The sequence below is a fragment of the Alligator mississippiensis genome, chromosome 5 (genome assembly GCF_030867095.1).
Source record: "Alligator mississippiensis isolate rAllMis1 chromosome 5, rAllMis1, whole genome shotgun sequence".
Taxonomy (NCBI): domain Eukaryota; kingdom Metazoa; phylum Chordata; order Crocodylia; family Alligatoridae; genus Alligator; species Alligator mississippiensis.
Window position 1 is genome coordinate 210,375,680 of NC_081828.1, and position 13,677 is coordinate 210,389,356.

The following is a 13,677-nucleotide window of genomic DNA, read 5'->3' on the forward strand; positions in this document are numbered from 1 at the left end:
AAAATGATGACAGTCGTCCAAATTGAGCCCCGTCCTCGATGCATGTGATTTTCCTCTCCTGCAGATCATCTCTGGCCAGCAGCTGCCCAAGGTGAACAAGGGCAAGAACTCCATTGTGGATCCCAGGGTCACGGTCGAGATCTACGGGGTTCAGCAGGACAGCGACAAGAAGCAAACCAGGGTCATTGAAAACAACGGTAAGGGGGAATTCAGTTTTGGGGAGCAGTCCCAAGACATTGTAATTCACACCTAGCCTGTGACTACCCCTGCCAAAGTGCAGCTTAGCTTAGCACCCCTCGGTAGGTACAGTGGTTGGTGGGGTGGACCAGGAGGCATGGATCAGAGACCGCTGGCGTGCCCAAACCCTGTGAGACTGACCATGGACAGCAAGTCAGTTCCTGAGCTCCTTCACCCTGATGGAAATCCTAATTAACATCCCTGACTCAGTGGTGATCAGTGGTGGGTTTCAATATCTGAAGGGTGATTACAAAGAGGATCTGTGGATTATAAAGTTTTCTATGGCTTTGGGGACAGGAGGAGAAGCAACGACCCCAAATTGCAGCAGAGGAGATTTCGGCTGGGGATTAGAGAGACCTTTCTGACTCTGAGGTTGGTCAAGCAAAGGAACGGGCTACCTAGGGAGGCTGTGTAATCTGCATCCCTGCACACTTCTGAGAGCAGGTTAGAAGACACTTGCCTGGGATGGTTTAGTCAGGGAAAATCTTGATTTAAGCAGGAGGCTGGACTAGGTGACCTCATGAGGACACTTCCAGCCCTACTTTCCCATGATTGTAGGACTCGGGCCCATCTGGCTCAGGTCTCAATAGGCCGTTAAAGGGGTCTTTAAACTTATGTTTCCAAAAGCTCTTTGGAAATGGAGCGCCCCTGCTGGATTTCTCACTTTCCCCTTTGTCAGTTAGTCCCTTGTGGGCTCTGTGTCAAATGTGAAAAGGACCCATGAGAAGTCAGAGCTGATGCCTCCACACCCAGCTGGGACAATGGAGATGGCTTTAGTTGGTATGACCTTCTGAGCTGACCCTCTGTAGGTTGTAGGAGATGGTACAGAAAAGCGAATACAGGCCCTAGAGTGAGGTCTGTCTGCAGAGGATCTCCTCAATATACAGTTCTTTTGAAGATCTCACCTAAGTGGACCACCTTTTGAAGACCTCAACTCAGCTGTCTAGGTTCCCTGTGAATTCAGGGCCTAAGCTCACTGTTGAGGCAATGCAGGGAAAACTTTCTGTCTGTTGTAGACAAGCAGAAGAGAAGCTACCGAAGTGGCACCTTTGCCCTGTGCTAAGTCCACATGCACCACAGAAATACGGGAGGAGCGATGAAAGGCCGCATGGGGTAGGCTGGGCATGTGGGTGCCTATACGTGAACAAGGAGGCTGCTCTGATGCGCTGTAATCACAGCACGTTGGAGCAGACTCGATTAAACGAGTGTGCTGGAGTGTGGCGATTACCGCCCTCCAACAGCCTCCCGTGTCTTGTGTATCAGCGTCCCTGCACTTCAGAATGGGAGTGGGAACGCTTTATCTAAAGTGTGCTCGGCGAGCTTTAGATAAAGTGCACCCAGGCGCCATTTGGAAGTGCAGGGATGCTGATACATGGGCTGCTCCAGGCACTTTGATCTGATCTAATCTGTAATTAAAGTGCTCCCCCCCCAGACATCCTCTGTGTCCTTGGCAAACCACTTAACCTTTCCTCATGCAGTTCCCCATGCATGAAATGGAGATAATGCCTCCTTTCTCCTTTCCCAGGGCCAGAATAGCTCATTAGACACTCAGATACTAAGGTGATGGCAGCCATCTGAATACCCAGGAGGGGAAGAGGCAGCAGTGTGTCTCCTACAAGACAGCCAGGCAGCGGGCAGCCGACAGGTCACCCTCCACGTTCCTCACGGGTAGGAAAGGGCACTCCTCCCAGCAAACACACACAAAGACTGTTTTTTTGTTTGGGATCCAAGCCAAGCATATGAAAACACATGCACATTTTCTCCAGGGCTATGACCATGTTCCTCTTCCTCCTTTCCTGTTTGAGACTTCAATCGGGGAATGTGGCTGGGCTCCAGCCGTTTGTGCCCGTCTCCTCTTCTGTTTTCTAATCCAGTTCTGCCCCACGCTTTTCCAGTCGCACAGCCACATGATTTTCGTGGCTGGCAAATGCTCCTGAGCTCCTGTTGTCTGCAGTGAGTTTACTGGCAGGGATGTTCACAGAAACGGCGAGTTTCAAGTGAATGCTGAAGCACAGGATGTGAATCTCAGGTCTGTAGCAGTGAGCATTTGAACTGGAAAGCGGACTGCAGGAGGTAAACACATTAGAGTGTTTTCTGCTCCTTTTCTCCTTTTCTGTCCTGCAAGGCCTGGAGGTCCAGAATTGTTGGAGTTAGGGGCTAGATCCAATATAAGACTTAAGAGCAGCCAGTTGTCATCCTGCCTGTGGCACTTCTGGACATGTGCAGAAGTTCCTGGCACATCTGCATCTCAGCAGCAGTGTACCCTGTCCAGCAAAGCCTCAAGTATGTCCCCTCCACTTGCTCCAAACCTTGAAATGTGCCTGTGAAAATGTTCCAGGGATGTCCCCAGTGTCCTTTGTGCATTGCTCTGAAGACCAAGGTCTTGAAAGGGATGCTTCTGAGTGTCTTCACCAGCTTACTGCTGGGTTTGGAGCACACAGATGGGTGGTTCATGCTCAGAGTACCCATGTCCTAAGGCAACTTTAGGCATGACCTTGTTCAACATTAAGCAACACAGAGCAACCTTCTGCCTGTGCCATCAGTTGGCCAAACCCTCATGGTAAAAACACATGGGAAGTTGTTCTCAGCAGTCGCTCCCCAGCTCTGGAGCATCCTCTGTCTCAAGGCCCACGTGGACATCGTTAGGTAGTGCTGTGTGGCCTTCCTGTTTGGACAGGTGTTTAACAAAAAAAGCTAACCTGAGATATTGTGCTGGGGATTTCTGTCTTGCGTCACAGCTCTAGTTGCCTTTTTAGATGTTTTGTTCTCTTGTTTATTCTCCTGTTCTGTGTTATTCTGGTCATTTATTGTAAACCAGCCTGAGCCTTTGTTGGGAAGAGTGGCCTATACACCCAATAAATAAGTAAATATAATTAATCAGTGTAGGCACCACCTGGTTGAGACAGCAGCAGGGCTTGTGGGTTGCAATTTTGGAAGTCAGCTCCTCCGTTTCACCTGATCGTGCTTTAAGCAGCTATGAGCATGGGCTCATGATGCAAAAGCGGACAGGGATTTTCTGAGCATCCGCTGCCCAGTGCATGTGCATGTTCCTACCCTGTGGTCAAAGAAAGCCAGCCCATGCTAGGCTGTCCCTCAGTGAAAGATGGCTAAGCTGCCACAGGTTAGTTATTTCCCACGGGGTAAGAGTGTGCAAACACAGAGCAGCCGATGTACCATAAAGCTCCCTTCCCATTTATCTCATAAGAGCTTACTTGTTCTTCTGTCTGTGCTCTAAGTCTTTCATCATATTTTTTCCCATTGTTGTCTAAATATCTGGCTCCGAGTGTCTTCCCTCAAAGTCAGTAAGAGTTCACCACCCCAGAGAAATCCTTAGCACCTTACAGGAGTGAGTCTTAGATCAGGGGACATATTCAATGGGAGCTGAGGGTCTTCAGCATTTCTGACTATTAGATTATTACCATATGGTGACCATAGGGGACAATATTCAGCCTTTGCTTTTGCCACCTGTAAGTCCCCCCAACAGCTGACTGCATTACTTTGGGGCTAAGGGTGTCAAACCAGCCTTGGTACAGTAGGCAACTTTCTCTTGGCCTCCCGCAAGGTGTGAATGGGCTGAGTGCTCTAGAGCTTTTAGGCGTTCATTAAAAGGGCTGTTCTGACCTGTGGTATCAAGGAAACTGGTCTTCATAAACAAGCTATGGGGATATTTGTTCAACCTTTTCACTGCGATGTACAATCAAACTACCATATCATGCAGCGGTGCATACACCCATGTGGTAAGAAGGTACATGGTATAGCGTGCTGAATATCTTGGAGGAAAGAGGCACTCCCAGCTGATCTCATCTAGGAGTCAACAGGTTAACACCCAAAAGGAGACATTTTCAGAGGCACGCAATCGATTCCCAGCGTCCATTGAGAGCCTACAGGTCTCTCTAAAATGTCCTTCTAAAGCCAAACAAATCCTTCCTAGTCATTTAGATATGTTTTACATTGATGTCAGCTCACAGTTTTTATTGCAAGTCTTACAATCATTTCATTTTTTTCTTAAGGCCTGTAAATATGTCCAGAACATATCTTTACGCCTGAAAGTGTACCTGAAAGTGTATGTTAAAGACCCGGAAACGAGGCAGCAAATAGAAAGCATCCCCATATTTATTGTTTTTTGGCTATTTTTAAATTAATTTCATGGAGGTTTTTGTGGATTGTGCCTCGTGACTTGAGAACGCTTGGAGCTGCTGATGCTGATGTTAGTTCAGGAACAAAGGGGGTAAGGCATGGGTTTGTACAAGTCTAAATGTCCAGGCAGTCTTCATCTTTTGAGAACAGACTGAACTTGGACTAACCACAAAGCCTTCCTTGGTGAATGCTAGAGAGCCATGCCAGCAAACCAGGGGTATATAACTGAGGCTCTCATTCAGGAAAGGTTGAGCCCAGCCCTGCTGCAATCTCGCCTCCCGTGCATTTTACTGAGGACACCGCACCCAGGAGGCTAGCGTCCTCTGCCTGCCTTTTTAGAGGAGGCTTCAGACCAGCTCCGCCTGCATGGCTCCCTCCCTGCCGAGGATGGTCTCTCGGGAGTGACTCTTTGGCATCACAAGAATAAACCTGGGTGATCGAGATGGCACTAAGCCTTCTGCTCATTCAGACGGTCTTGAGTGGAAGTCCTTCCTCGTTAAAGCTGTTGCTTGCTTTGTGACAAACTCAGCTTTGATTGTGCATTTTACCAAGTCACATCTTTCCTGGCACTAGCAGCAATCTGGCTGGACCCGGCCCTTGTCTAAACAACCCCAAATGCAGTTGGGGTCCAGATACGGGGCTCGGACCTCTCCATAATGCTCCAGAGCTTGAAGGCCTCCTTAAGGAACTCAACACAGCCCATGGCTAGCTCTCAAAGGGCTTTGTCATCCCCTTTCTAGAGACGGGGAAACGGAGGCCTAGAGTGTTTAAGGGCTGGGCTGTGAGCAAGGGGTAGTGTATAAATGATAACGCCCCAGTGGCTGCCACACCATGGAGTCACAGTTTCCTCTCTGCTTCCCCTGCCTCAGGACTAACGTTGGCCTGTCGGTGGCTCGCAAGGTGCCGTCCAGTTTTGTGTTCCTCGGTCCCACCGAAGCTGCCCGCTGCAGCAGTGGAGAAGTGTCCTGGTTCCTCTAGACAGGCACGCAGTTGGTGAACTACCAGCTGTGTTGTGAATAACTAAAACTGGTGTGCAGGGAAGTCTGGGTGAAAGACTGATCTCTGTTGCGTTCCTTGAGCTGCTCTGGGCTATTGTTGTTCAGTGCTGGATCCTGCAGCTTTGTTGTCACACGAGAGACCCCTTGACATGAGCACACAGCGAGGGTTAACGCTGCTAACTCTCACGTGCAAATCCGAGGCCTCCGCTCTGAGTATCACAGGGCAGATACTCCCTTCGCTTTACACCACGGCGTCAGCCCGCTACAAAGGGGCTTCTGCAGGGTACCAGAGAGAGAAGGGCAATGCCACATGGACAAGCGAGATGTCCTGGAGGATGAGGGGACACTGGCAACTGGTTAGACATGCTAGAGAAGATCCGCTTGCTTGTTTCTATCAAATGATTTTGTGGTTTGCCTGATTCCAGTGAGTTTATGGATTCATCGGGTGAAATGTGAGCTCCATCTAAGTCAATTAGAAAGACTCCCAGTGACTTCAGTAGGGCCAGGATTTCACACCTGGATGTTACAGCCGGTCTGCTCCTCTGGCTGGTCCTGCGGTCAAACTGCACTGCTGGGGCAAAAACGGAGCTGTCTGAAAGACACCCAAGCAAGGCTTAAACTGTGTGTCTCCCTCTGTTTTCTGCTCCTTTTCTCCTTCCTTGTTCAGGGTTTAACCCCACGTGGGATGAAGAGTTCGAGTTCAACATTGACGTCCCTGCGCTCGCACTGGTCCGTTTTATGGTGGAAGACTTTGATGTGTCAACCAAAAATGACTTTATTGGGCAGTATACCCTGCCCTTCACCAGCCTACAGCAAGGTAAGGAGCCGCGTGGGAAGCAGAGCCTGGTCGGGGCTGCCCAGGCTACCGGGCCCTGGCGCACTACAGCGCCTGGGACGTCCCAGGCTCTCCACTGTGACCATGGGACCGTTTCCTCTCTCGGTAGCTGCCTTTGTTGTTTTTACATCTGTGTTTGAAGCTGATCTCCCTAGGCCAGGTTCGCTTGGCTTTCATAGCCTGCCCATGCTGGGCTTCAGGGTCCAGTAGGTCCCATTGCACCGACCACTAAAGGAAGGTGTCACCATTTAGAGGACCTGGTAATACACAGCGACAAAGCATACAGTGGGTTCCCGCACACCTGGGTAGCCCCAGCAGCTGCCGGAAGCAGGATGTGATTTGAATTTAGTCTGAGGTTAAACGGCTTTAACTTCAGACAGCGGAGGTAAAACAGACCAACTTTTGATTGGCCTGTCTGCAGTTTCACATTTAACCGCTCAGGGAAACCCGGGCACCGCAGGAAATGAGCAGGCACTGTAAAGTCAGATCTCTGCTGTTTGAGTCAGCACACGGCTCGGGCCATCTTTTCGGCTGCAACATAAAACCCAGGATGCGAATGGATGTGGTTATGGATGATCTCCTATAGTTTAAAGGTGCCAGACCTGAATTTTCTGGTCTTATTGAAGCTCTGACAGCTGTATTCCCATCATCTTAATGCCCAGCACAAGTAGAGCTGGACAAAGGGACTAATGCAGACTTTAAAATCAGCTTATATTATTTGCTGGCCATAGGGAAGCAATGATTAACATAGGGTCTTAGGATTTGGGAGCCCTGTCCCTGGCTCTCCCGCTGGCCACGTGACAAGCCCAGTGCCTCTCACTGAGATCTCTCCGATCCACCGTGGTCCATGGGGCACAAGCACCTTAGTGTTTCTCAGTGAACTCTGTGGCTGGAGGGGCTGCAGACAAGTAAAGCTTTGTTGTGGGCTGCAGGATACCATTGTAGTGTACTACAGTACAGTGCCTTAATTGTTGTATTAGGTGGGGGATGAGGGAAAACGGGGGAATAGGAAATGAAAGTTGGAAGGGGTGGCCACCGTTCTTGAGTGCTGTCGTAGCCTTGTCTAGAAAGACCAAGGGACTAACTTCCATCTTTCCATTCACTGTCTGAGAAGCACGCGGAGTTGGTGAACCCTTCAGCCGCTGGAGCTAAATACCTGTGCCTCTGTATCTTCTCATTCCAGGCTACCGCCACATCCATCTCTTGAACAGAAACGGGGACCCACACCCATCTGCCACGCTGTTTGTGCACATTAGGATTCAGGACAATTATTAAATGCAGCCAAGGAGCCCAGCTTTCAAATGCTAATGGATGCTGCTGTAGCTCCAAAATGAACCCAAGGTGCCCTTTCTTCTGCTCTGGGAACTCATCAGTGCCTTCCCTGGGACGAAGCAGTGCTTTATAAAGCCCCTAAGGCTGTTGTGAATACTTTGTATTATGTTTGTAAGCTCCAGTCCCAATGATGAAAATAGCCTGACATTTCTGTTCTGATTTTTTTTCCAATGATAATTTGGTAACTATTTGATAAATCAAATTTTAGTTGTAATGAACCTTAATTCCTTTGATTTTTAGCTCTGTTTCTAAAGAGAGGTATGGGATTTTTAATAGCATTTCAAATCTAAGAAGAGACAAGGATAATGAGCTGTGTTTCATCTGGTGTGACCCTTGTAGCCTTGATATTGAAAAGCTCTACAGCCAAAATAAACTGGACGAATACTGTATCTTCTTACATACAGTGTATTCTAGAATATAATGTGCATGTTGTTTTTGAAAGGCAGCATGAAGAAAGAAAGATATTTTTGCATTAATGGCTGCATAATGCAGGGACGGAACCTGATCTCCAGCTGACTTGCTCCCTTTCCTGCTTAACTAAAGCTGAAACCCTAGCTGCTGCTGAAGCATTGCTCCATTGGTGGATCTTCAATTTGGAAAAGAGCTAAAGAGTGTCCAGGGCTCTGAAACAGGAGGAGAGAGACCAGGAGAAGGCAATGGACTTTGAAAGGCCAGCTTGATTAGTGGAACATCAAGACCATTCAAAATGGAGAGACCATCATTAGCACCTGTGGAGTGATGAACAATGAGCCATTAAGTCACTTGACTCCCTCAGCTGCCTGACTGCTAATGCCACGGTGGCTGCACTGTGGAGCAGAAATAAAAGCGTGGAGCTTCCATCCTGGGCAGAAAATTAGCTTCCTTACTTAATACATACACACTAATTTGGTGGGAGGCAGGGGGTTGATTTTGGGAAAGGTGCATCTGATTAGCCTGCTCCAAAAGCCCTTGAAATCAATAGAAAGACACCTACTGATGTCAAGGGTTTCCAGTCAGGACTGTTACTACTCCCTTTTAAATCCTAAATTGAGGCACGGTTCTTTTCTTCTATTTACTACAGTAAAAAGTTACACTACAAAGATCTGACACTAAACTGACTTCCAGTTTGTAATATAATGAAAAAAAAAAATACATGAACACTATTTTGCTGGTACTCTGTAGCTCTCCAGTGAATTAATTTGTATTCAGCATGAACAGCACTGAGCCAAGCACTTCAAAGGAAAAAAAGAAATGCTAAATGGGAGAATATTTTTTAATCTAAAGATTTTTAAAAGACCCAAAGAATGAATTGTGAAAAAAAAAGGCAATGGAAAAGTATTACACTGAAAGCAGCTTTTGGATCTAAAAAAACCCAAAACATTATGTTTGGATTTTATAGAAAACAGTCTTTTTTAATAAGGTGATGCTGAGAACAGGGCGGTCGAACAAATCGTGTTAAATGTTAGTCTGGTTATAATTGCACTGTATGGGAGTTATAACACAATAAAAATAGGTGCCGTCTCTCTGGAATGGATACAGTATTTATGTTGTAAGCCCCCCCCCAACACAGCTTCAAAGTTAAATAATGTTGAAATAAAATAATATATTTTTAAAATGTCCTTAACTGTTACTGAACAAACTTTAAACTATTAAAGATGGAAAAAATTGAAGCAAAAAACCTAGTTTACTTTGCATTGCTTTGCCCCCATGTGCGCTTGTGCTCATCACATGCCTCCCAAGAACTTACAACATGCCTTTTATTTTCTACCTCTTTACAGTTATGTATTTTTCCAGTGCACCAAGAGGAACAAAATAGTGGGTAGGAAAGAAAGATGCTGGTGTCCCTTTAAAAACACACTCGCTCGCTCACTCCCCCTCTACATCTTGCACACCTGCTCTCCCTTTCCCCTAAGTCTGCATCCTTCAGAGAACACCATAAAGCTCTTGCACTAGTCTGCAGGCTGTCTGCGGGGGACCGAGGTTGTAATTCGGCGTGGTAGCTACTACTAGCAGGTATGTTCCCCTGTGTATCTGACGCTGGGTGATTTTCTAGACCGCTGCCAGATTGATTATTGTTTGGCTCCCGGAATTGTTCATGCTTGTTTCTAATAAGGCTTATCTTCAATTATTTGCTAGCCGCCCCAAGAGATCAAGCAGTAAAAGGAAATCTCTTCCCCCATCCCTCTGTTTCCTACAGACTGTTACTGTGAGAGCTAGCGGTTGCTTAAGGTCGGGTCTCTCTCCCAGCATGACTGCCCTATCAAGCTCTTCCCCCTTCGTGCAAACCCTAGTAACACCGGCTGCGGTGTGCATGACTTGTGGTTTGGTGGTGGGGAGAGGTTTCTTTTGGATGGCCCTGCCTCTCTGTCCATCCACCATGATTCACTTTTATAGTCCAGCCTCTATCAAGAGGAAACAGCTGGGCCTCCCAGGTGCCTGAGATAAGAGGAGCAAGCACAGCTTTAGACTCAGTCCACCTTTCAGACAACAGACCTCTCCATGAGTTTACTTTGCTTTTCATTTTATACAGCAGAGACCCTTATTTCTGGAGCTGGCAGATTAAGGTTGACACCCTGGCTCCCGGTAGTAGTAGCGCACGGATTTCCTCTATTCATCTATGATGGCCAGAGGCTGTTGTATAATCAGCGAGGAGGAAATAACTGTGCTGGCTGGCCCAGAGTGATTTCTTGTGGAGAAATCGGGTTGCTTCTCTCTGCTGTAAAATTGGGCTCTTGCTCTCTGTAAAGTGCTGTGGGATCCAAAGTTAGTGCAAGGGAAAGCTGGGATCTGGTGCCAGCAGCAGGTATCATTAGGGCAACGGCTCTTAACCTTTCTAGACTCAAGGCATCTCTTGGAAAAGACCGGCTCTTAGCTGTCATGTGTTTGTTCCTGAAAGCTTGCAATTAAAGAATTTTTTTTTGTGCAAAAGTCTTGTTGGTTTAATAAAAGATAGCTCTGCTATGAGCCCAGATGGCTCTTAGCTGCCACTCATTTCCTGACTCTAGAGGTTTCTCTATTCACTCAAGTCAAAGTGTGATCCCAAACCCTCCTGTTCATTAGTTGGTTGACTTCAAAAGTTTGGCTGGTGCCTACAGATCTGCTTGGTAGGGTAACTAAGCCGGGGAGGTAGGAGTCTCAGGCACTAATGTGGAGATGTGGCACAAAAATAGTTGCCAGGGTGGTGCCCAGGGCATTGCAACTGCCCTGTTTCTATTTCTGGGTGTTCCCCAAGCTGCCCCAGGGTGAGCAGCTCAGTGCCCTGGCTCATGCCAGCCCTAGGAACTAGGAATCCTGCTGCCCGAGCCCCGGAGGGATCCATGCCATGCAGCGTGTTCCTAGATAAAGTGCATTGGTAGGTTGCATTTCCCTTTCCCTCCCTCCCCCTTCCTAAAATGTGGCCGCAGCCCTTCCTTCTATTAAAAATCCCTAGTAGCTCGAGCACGTGCCCAGAAGGAGACTGGAATTCAGACCCGTATCGCCCATCGCTCTAGGGGCAGCCTGAGGCCACAGGCCATTGTAGGGCACCTGTCTCCTTTCATGTTGTGCCACTGGCAGCCAGGAGCACATTGTTCGCTCTCAGCTGGAAAGGAGCAGTCCTGGGTCCAGCACTCATCTCAGAACGGGGTCTGTATTAACATTAAACGGACACGGGAATGGCACCGGTAGCACGACCTGAACCCAGTGCTGCCCACGCGCCGGCTGGGAGCCCACGTGCCAGGCTCCGGGGTCTGAGTTCAGCTGACTTCTTCGCCCTGTAGTGGATGCAACCCGAGGTGCCTTAGCTGTGCAGGGCTGCTACAGGAATCTTTTAACCACAAAGCGCTTGAATATGGTCGGTATTCAAATGTCACCACCACCAAGCCCTTTTCTACACTAGATCCCAGAGCACATTGCGAAGGCGCCTGTATCAATATCTCCATCTCGCAGAGGGTGACATGGAGGCACAAAGAAGGAAGGGCTAAGCCCAACAAGGGGCTATGTGGCATCAGAGCACTGGCTCAGGTGCCCGGGCTCCCTGTGCGGGTTTTGGGGAGAGTTCGGTGCCTCCGAACCGGGCCCAGTATAGCCAGCAAGCTGAGCATGGAGCTGCTTTTAACTCGCCAGCAGCAGCGGCAGGAGACTGGCCAAATCCCTGCTCCGGACCTCCTCAGGTACCTTATTCAGGGCACCTTCATCCGCTTGGGGTCCACAACCTGGAATCATTTCCTGAGCACGGGCACCCGCACGGACCTGTGAGCAGGACCTGCTCCTGTTTGCCTTTTCCCTTGGGGCCCTGGGCCCACCTTTCATGCCATGTGAGTGGTTAGAGCAGCCACAAACCCCACCCGAGAGGGTTCAAATCCCACCTCCCAGGACAGAGGCGACAGGCTGGGATGGCTCGGGGTCCTCTCCATCCCTTTGGTTGAAGTGAGGGTGTACCGGGGAGCCTGGCTTCTCAGCTTAGTGTTTAGGGGCACTTCTGGCAGTGGGAGGATTGGGTTTGAACCTCCACAAGTTAAAAAGGCATTAAACCTCAGACCCTCATGGTCAAGGCAGTACTCTAACCACTAGGCTACTGCATAAAAGCTAGGAAGTGTCCTTTCCTCCTCCTCCTCTGCATTTGTGGGAAGCCTGATGTTGTCTCCGAGTGCTGTGGTGGCTCAGGGAATGGCCCCCGGGGAGCTGAGGCACAGGGATGTCCTGTTTGGATGCTGACCCCACCATGGGAGGAAGCCGGGTGACTTTGAGGCCCTTTCCCTGTCGCTCACTCGTACACGTCTCCAAGCAGCATTCACAGGCTCTCTGGGCTCGGTTGAGCTGGCCGCTGTGCCCTGCTCGGTGTCCCTCTTTGGGACACTCGTTATTAGGTGCTCAGACCCCGCCGTTCTGGGCATGGACAGACCTGGAGCCTCAGGTGTCCAGGGAACCAAATGGAGAGGGCCCTAGTGAGTTAGGCACCTCCAGGGCTAGGTGATGGCTGAGTGAGGATGTTCTCAATTTGGGGCTTTGCATTAGGCCCAATGGGGGGATTGGGCACCTCAATGACTGGCCCACGGCCAGTCCCAGCTGCATCAGGCAGGTTCAGGCTTCAGTCCAACTCATAAAGAGCAAAGGTGCTTGGTAGCAAGGACAAAGGACCGTGCAGGGGGGACACTCAGCTCCACAGGACCCCTCGCTGGTACAGTCCGATGTCTGGGCTTGCACCTCTGAGGGCTGCCATCCTGGGACATCAAAGGCCTCCGGAGATGAACTCTTGGGCTGCCATGGCTTAGGTGAAGGGTTCAATGCCCTGTGGGTGGACCTGTAACACTTGCTATCCAGGGCTAAGGTGCAAGGCAGAACCCTGATGCAGTGAGCGATGAACGCCCAGGCTCCACTCCTTTCCTCATGACCGGTTTTAAGGCACCCTGAACCATTTGGTACCGCCTGGAGCCACGGTCCAGCGAGGGCTGTGAGTAAAACCACTGCAGTAGGCCCTGTGGACCAGTGTCACTCCTCCGGCTCCTGGAACCGGACTTCTTTGCACGGCACCTGCTTTCTCCTTTGTCCCCTGTGCCTGCTGTTGTACGGCGGGCCAGAGGCACATTGGCAGGGGGAAGCATAAGTGCCCTTTTCCTGTGTCATACCTGTTCTGTGTCTAAGCATGGGAATGAAGCAATAACACCATGGAAGTGCATATTGCTGCAGGGACAGAGGAGACAGAAAACCATTGCGCTAAGGTCCTGGGTTGGTTTTTCTCAGAGAGGAAATGCTGAGTCCTAGGAGCCTGATTAGGCCGCAGGCACCATTCAGCCATCTCCATGCCCCCCACATTTCACCTGCACTCCCTCCCGGTCCCACCGCACTTCAAGAATATGGCTGAACATCATACAAGTAGGGTGGTCATCATAGGGGACGGTTTGGTTGTCCTCTGTCCTCTGTTGACACGAAACCCCATGCCTTTATGCCCTCTATTTTTCTCTTGAAGAGAAAAATATACTTGACATGCCACTAAAGTACCACTGACGTGTCTGAACCAGATGTGGACATTGTTACATAGCTGACTGCTTTACGTCAGAAACGCGCCCTTCTCTATTGACTTCAAAGGATTCGGGGTTAGGTTTGGAAAGCCTCATACAGACAGTATAAATACTGGAATAATAATATGTATTGTTAATACAAAATGACATGCATTACCAC

General features: G+C 49.2%; 1 protein-coding gene across 2 annotated transcripts in view; it reads left to right on the top strand.

Annotated features, from left to right (window-relative positions):
* The window catches only part of PLCD1 (phospholipase C delta 1), a 73,648-nt gene extending 64,452 nt beyond the window's left edge, over positions 1 to 9,196 (top strand). For both annotated transcript variants that reach the window (XM_014609049.3, XM_014609048.3), the window contains exons 13-15: positions 65 to 197; positions 6,040 to 6,189; positions 7,391 to 9,196. In XM_014609049.3, coding sequence (XP_014464535.2) covers positions 65 to 197; positions 6,040 to 6,189; positions 7,391 to 7,482 — 375 coding nt within the window. In that variant the 3' untranslated portion in view covers positions 7,483 to 9,196. The remainder of the gene's footprint in view (positions 1 to 64; positions 198 to 6,039; positions 6,190 to 7,390) is intronic.
* The last annotated feature ends 4,481 nt before the right edge of the window (positions 9,197 to 13,677 follow it).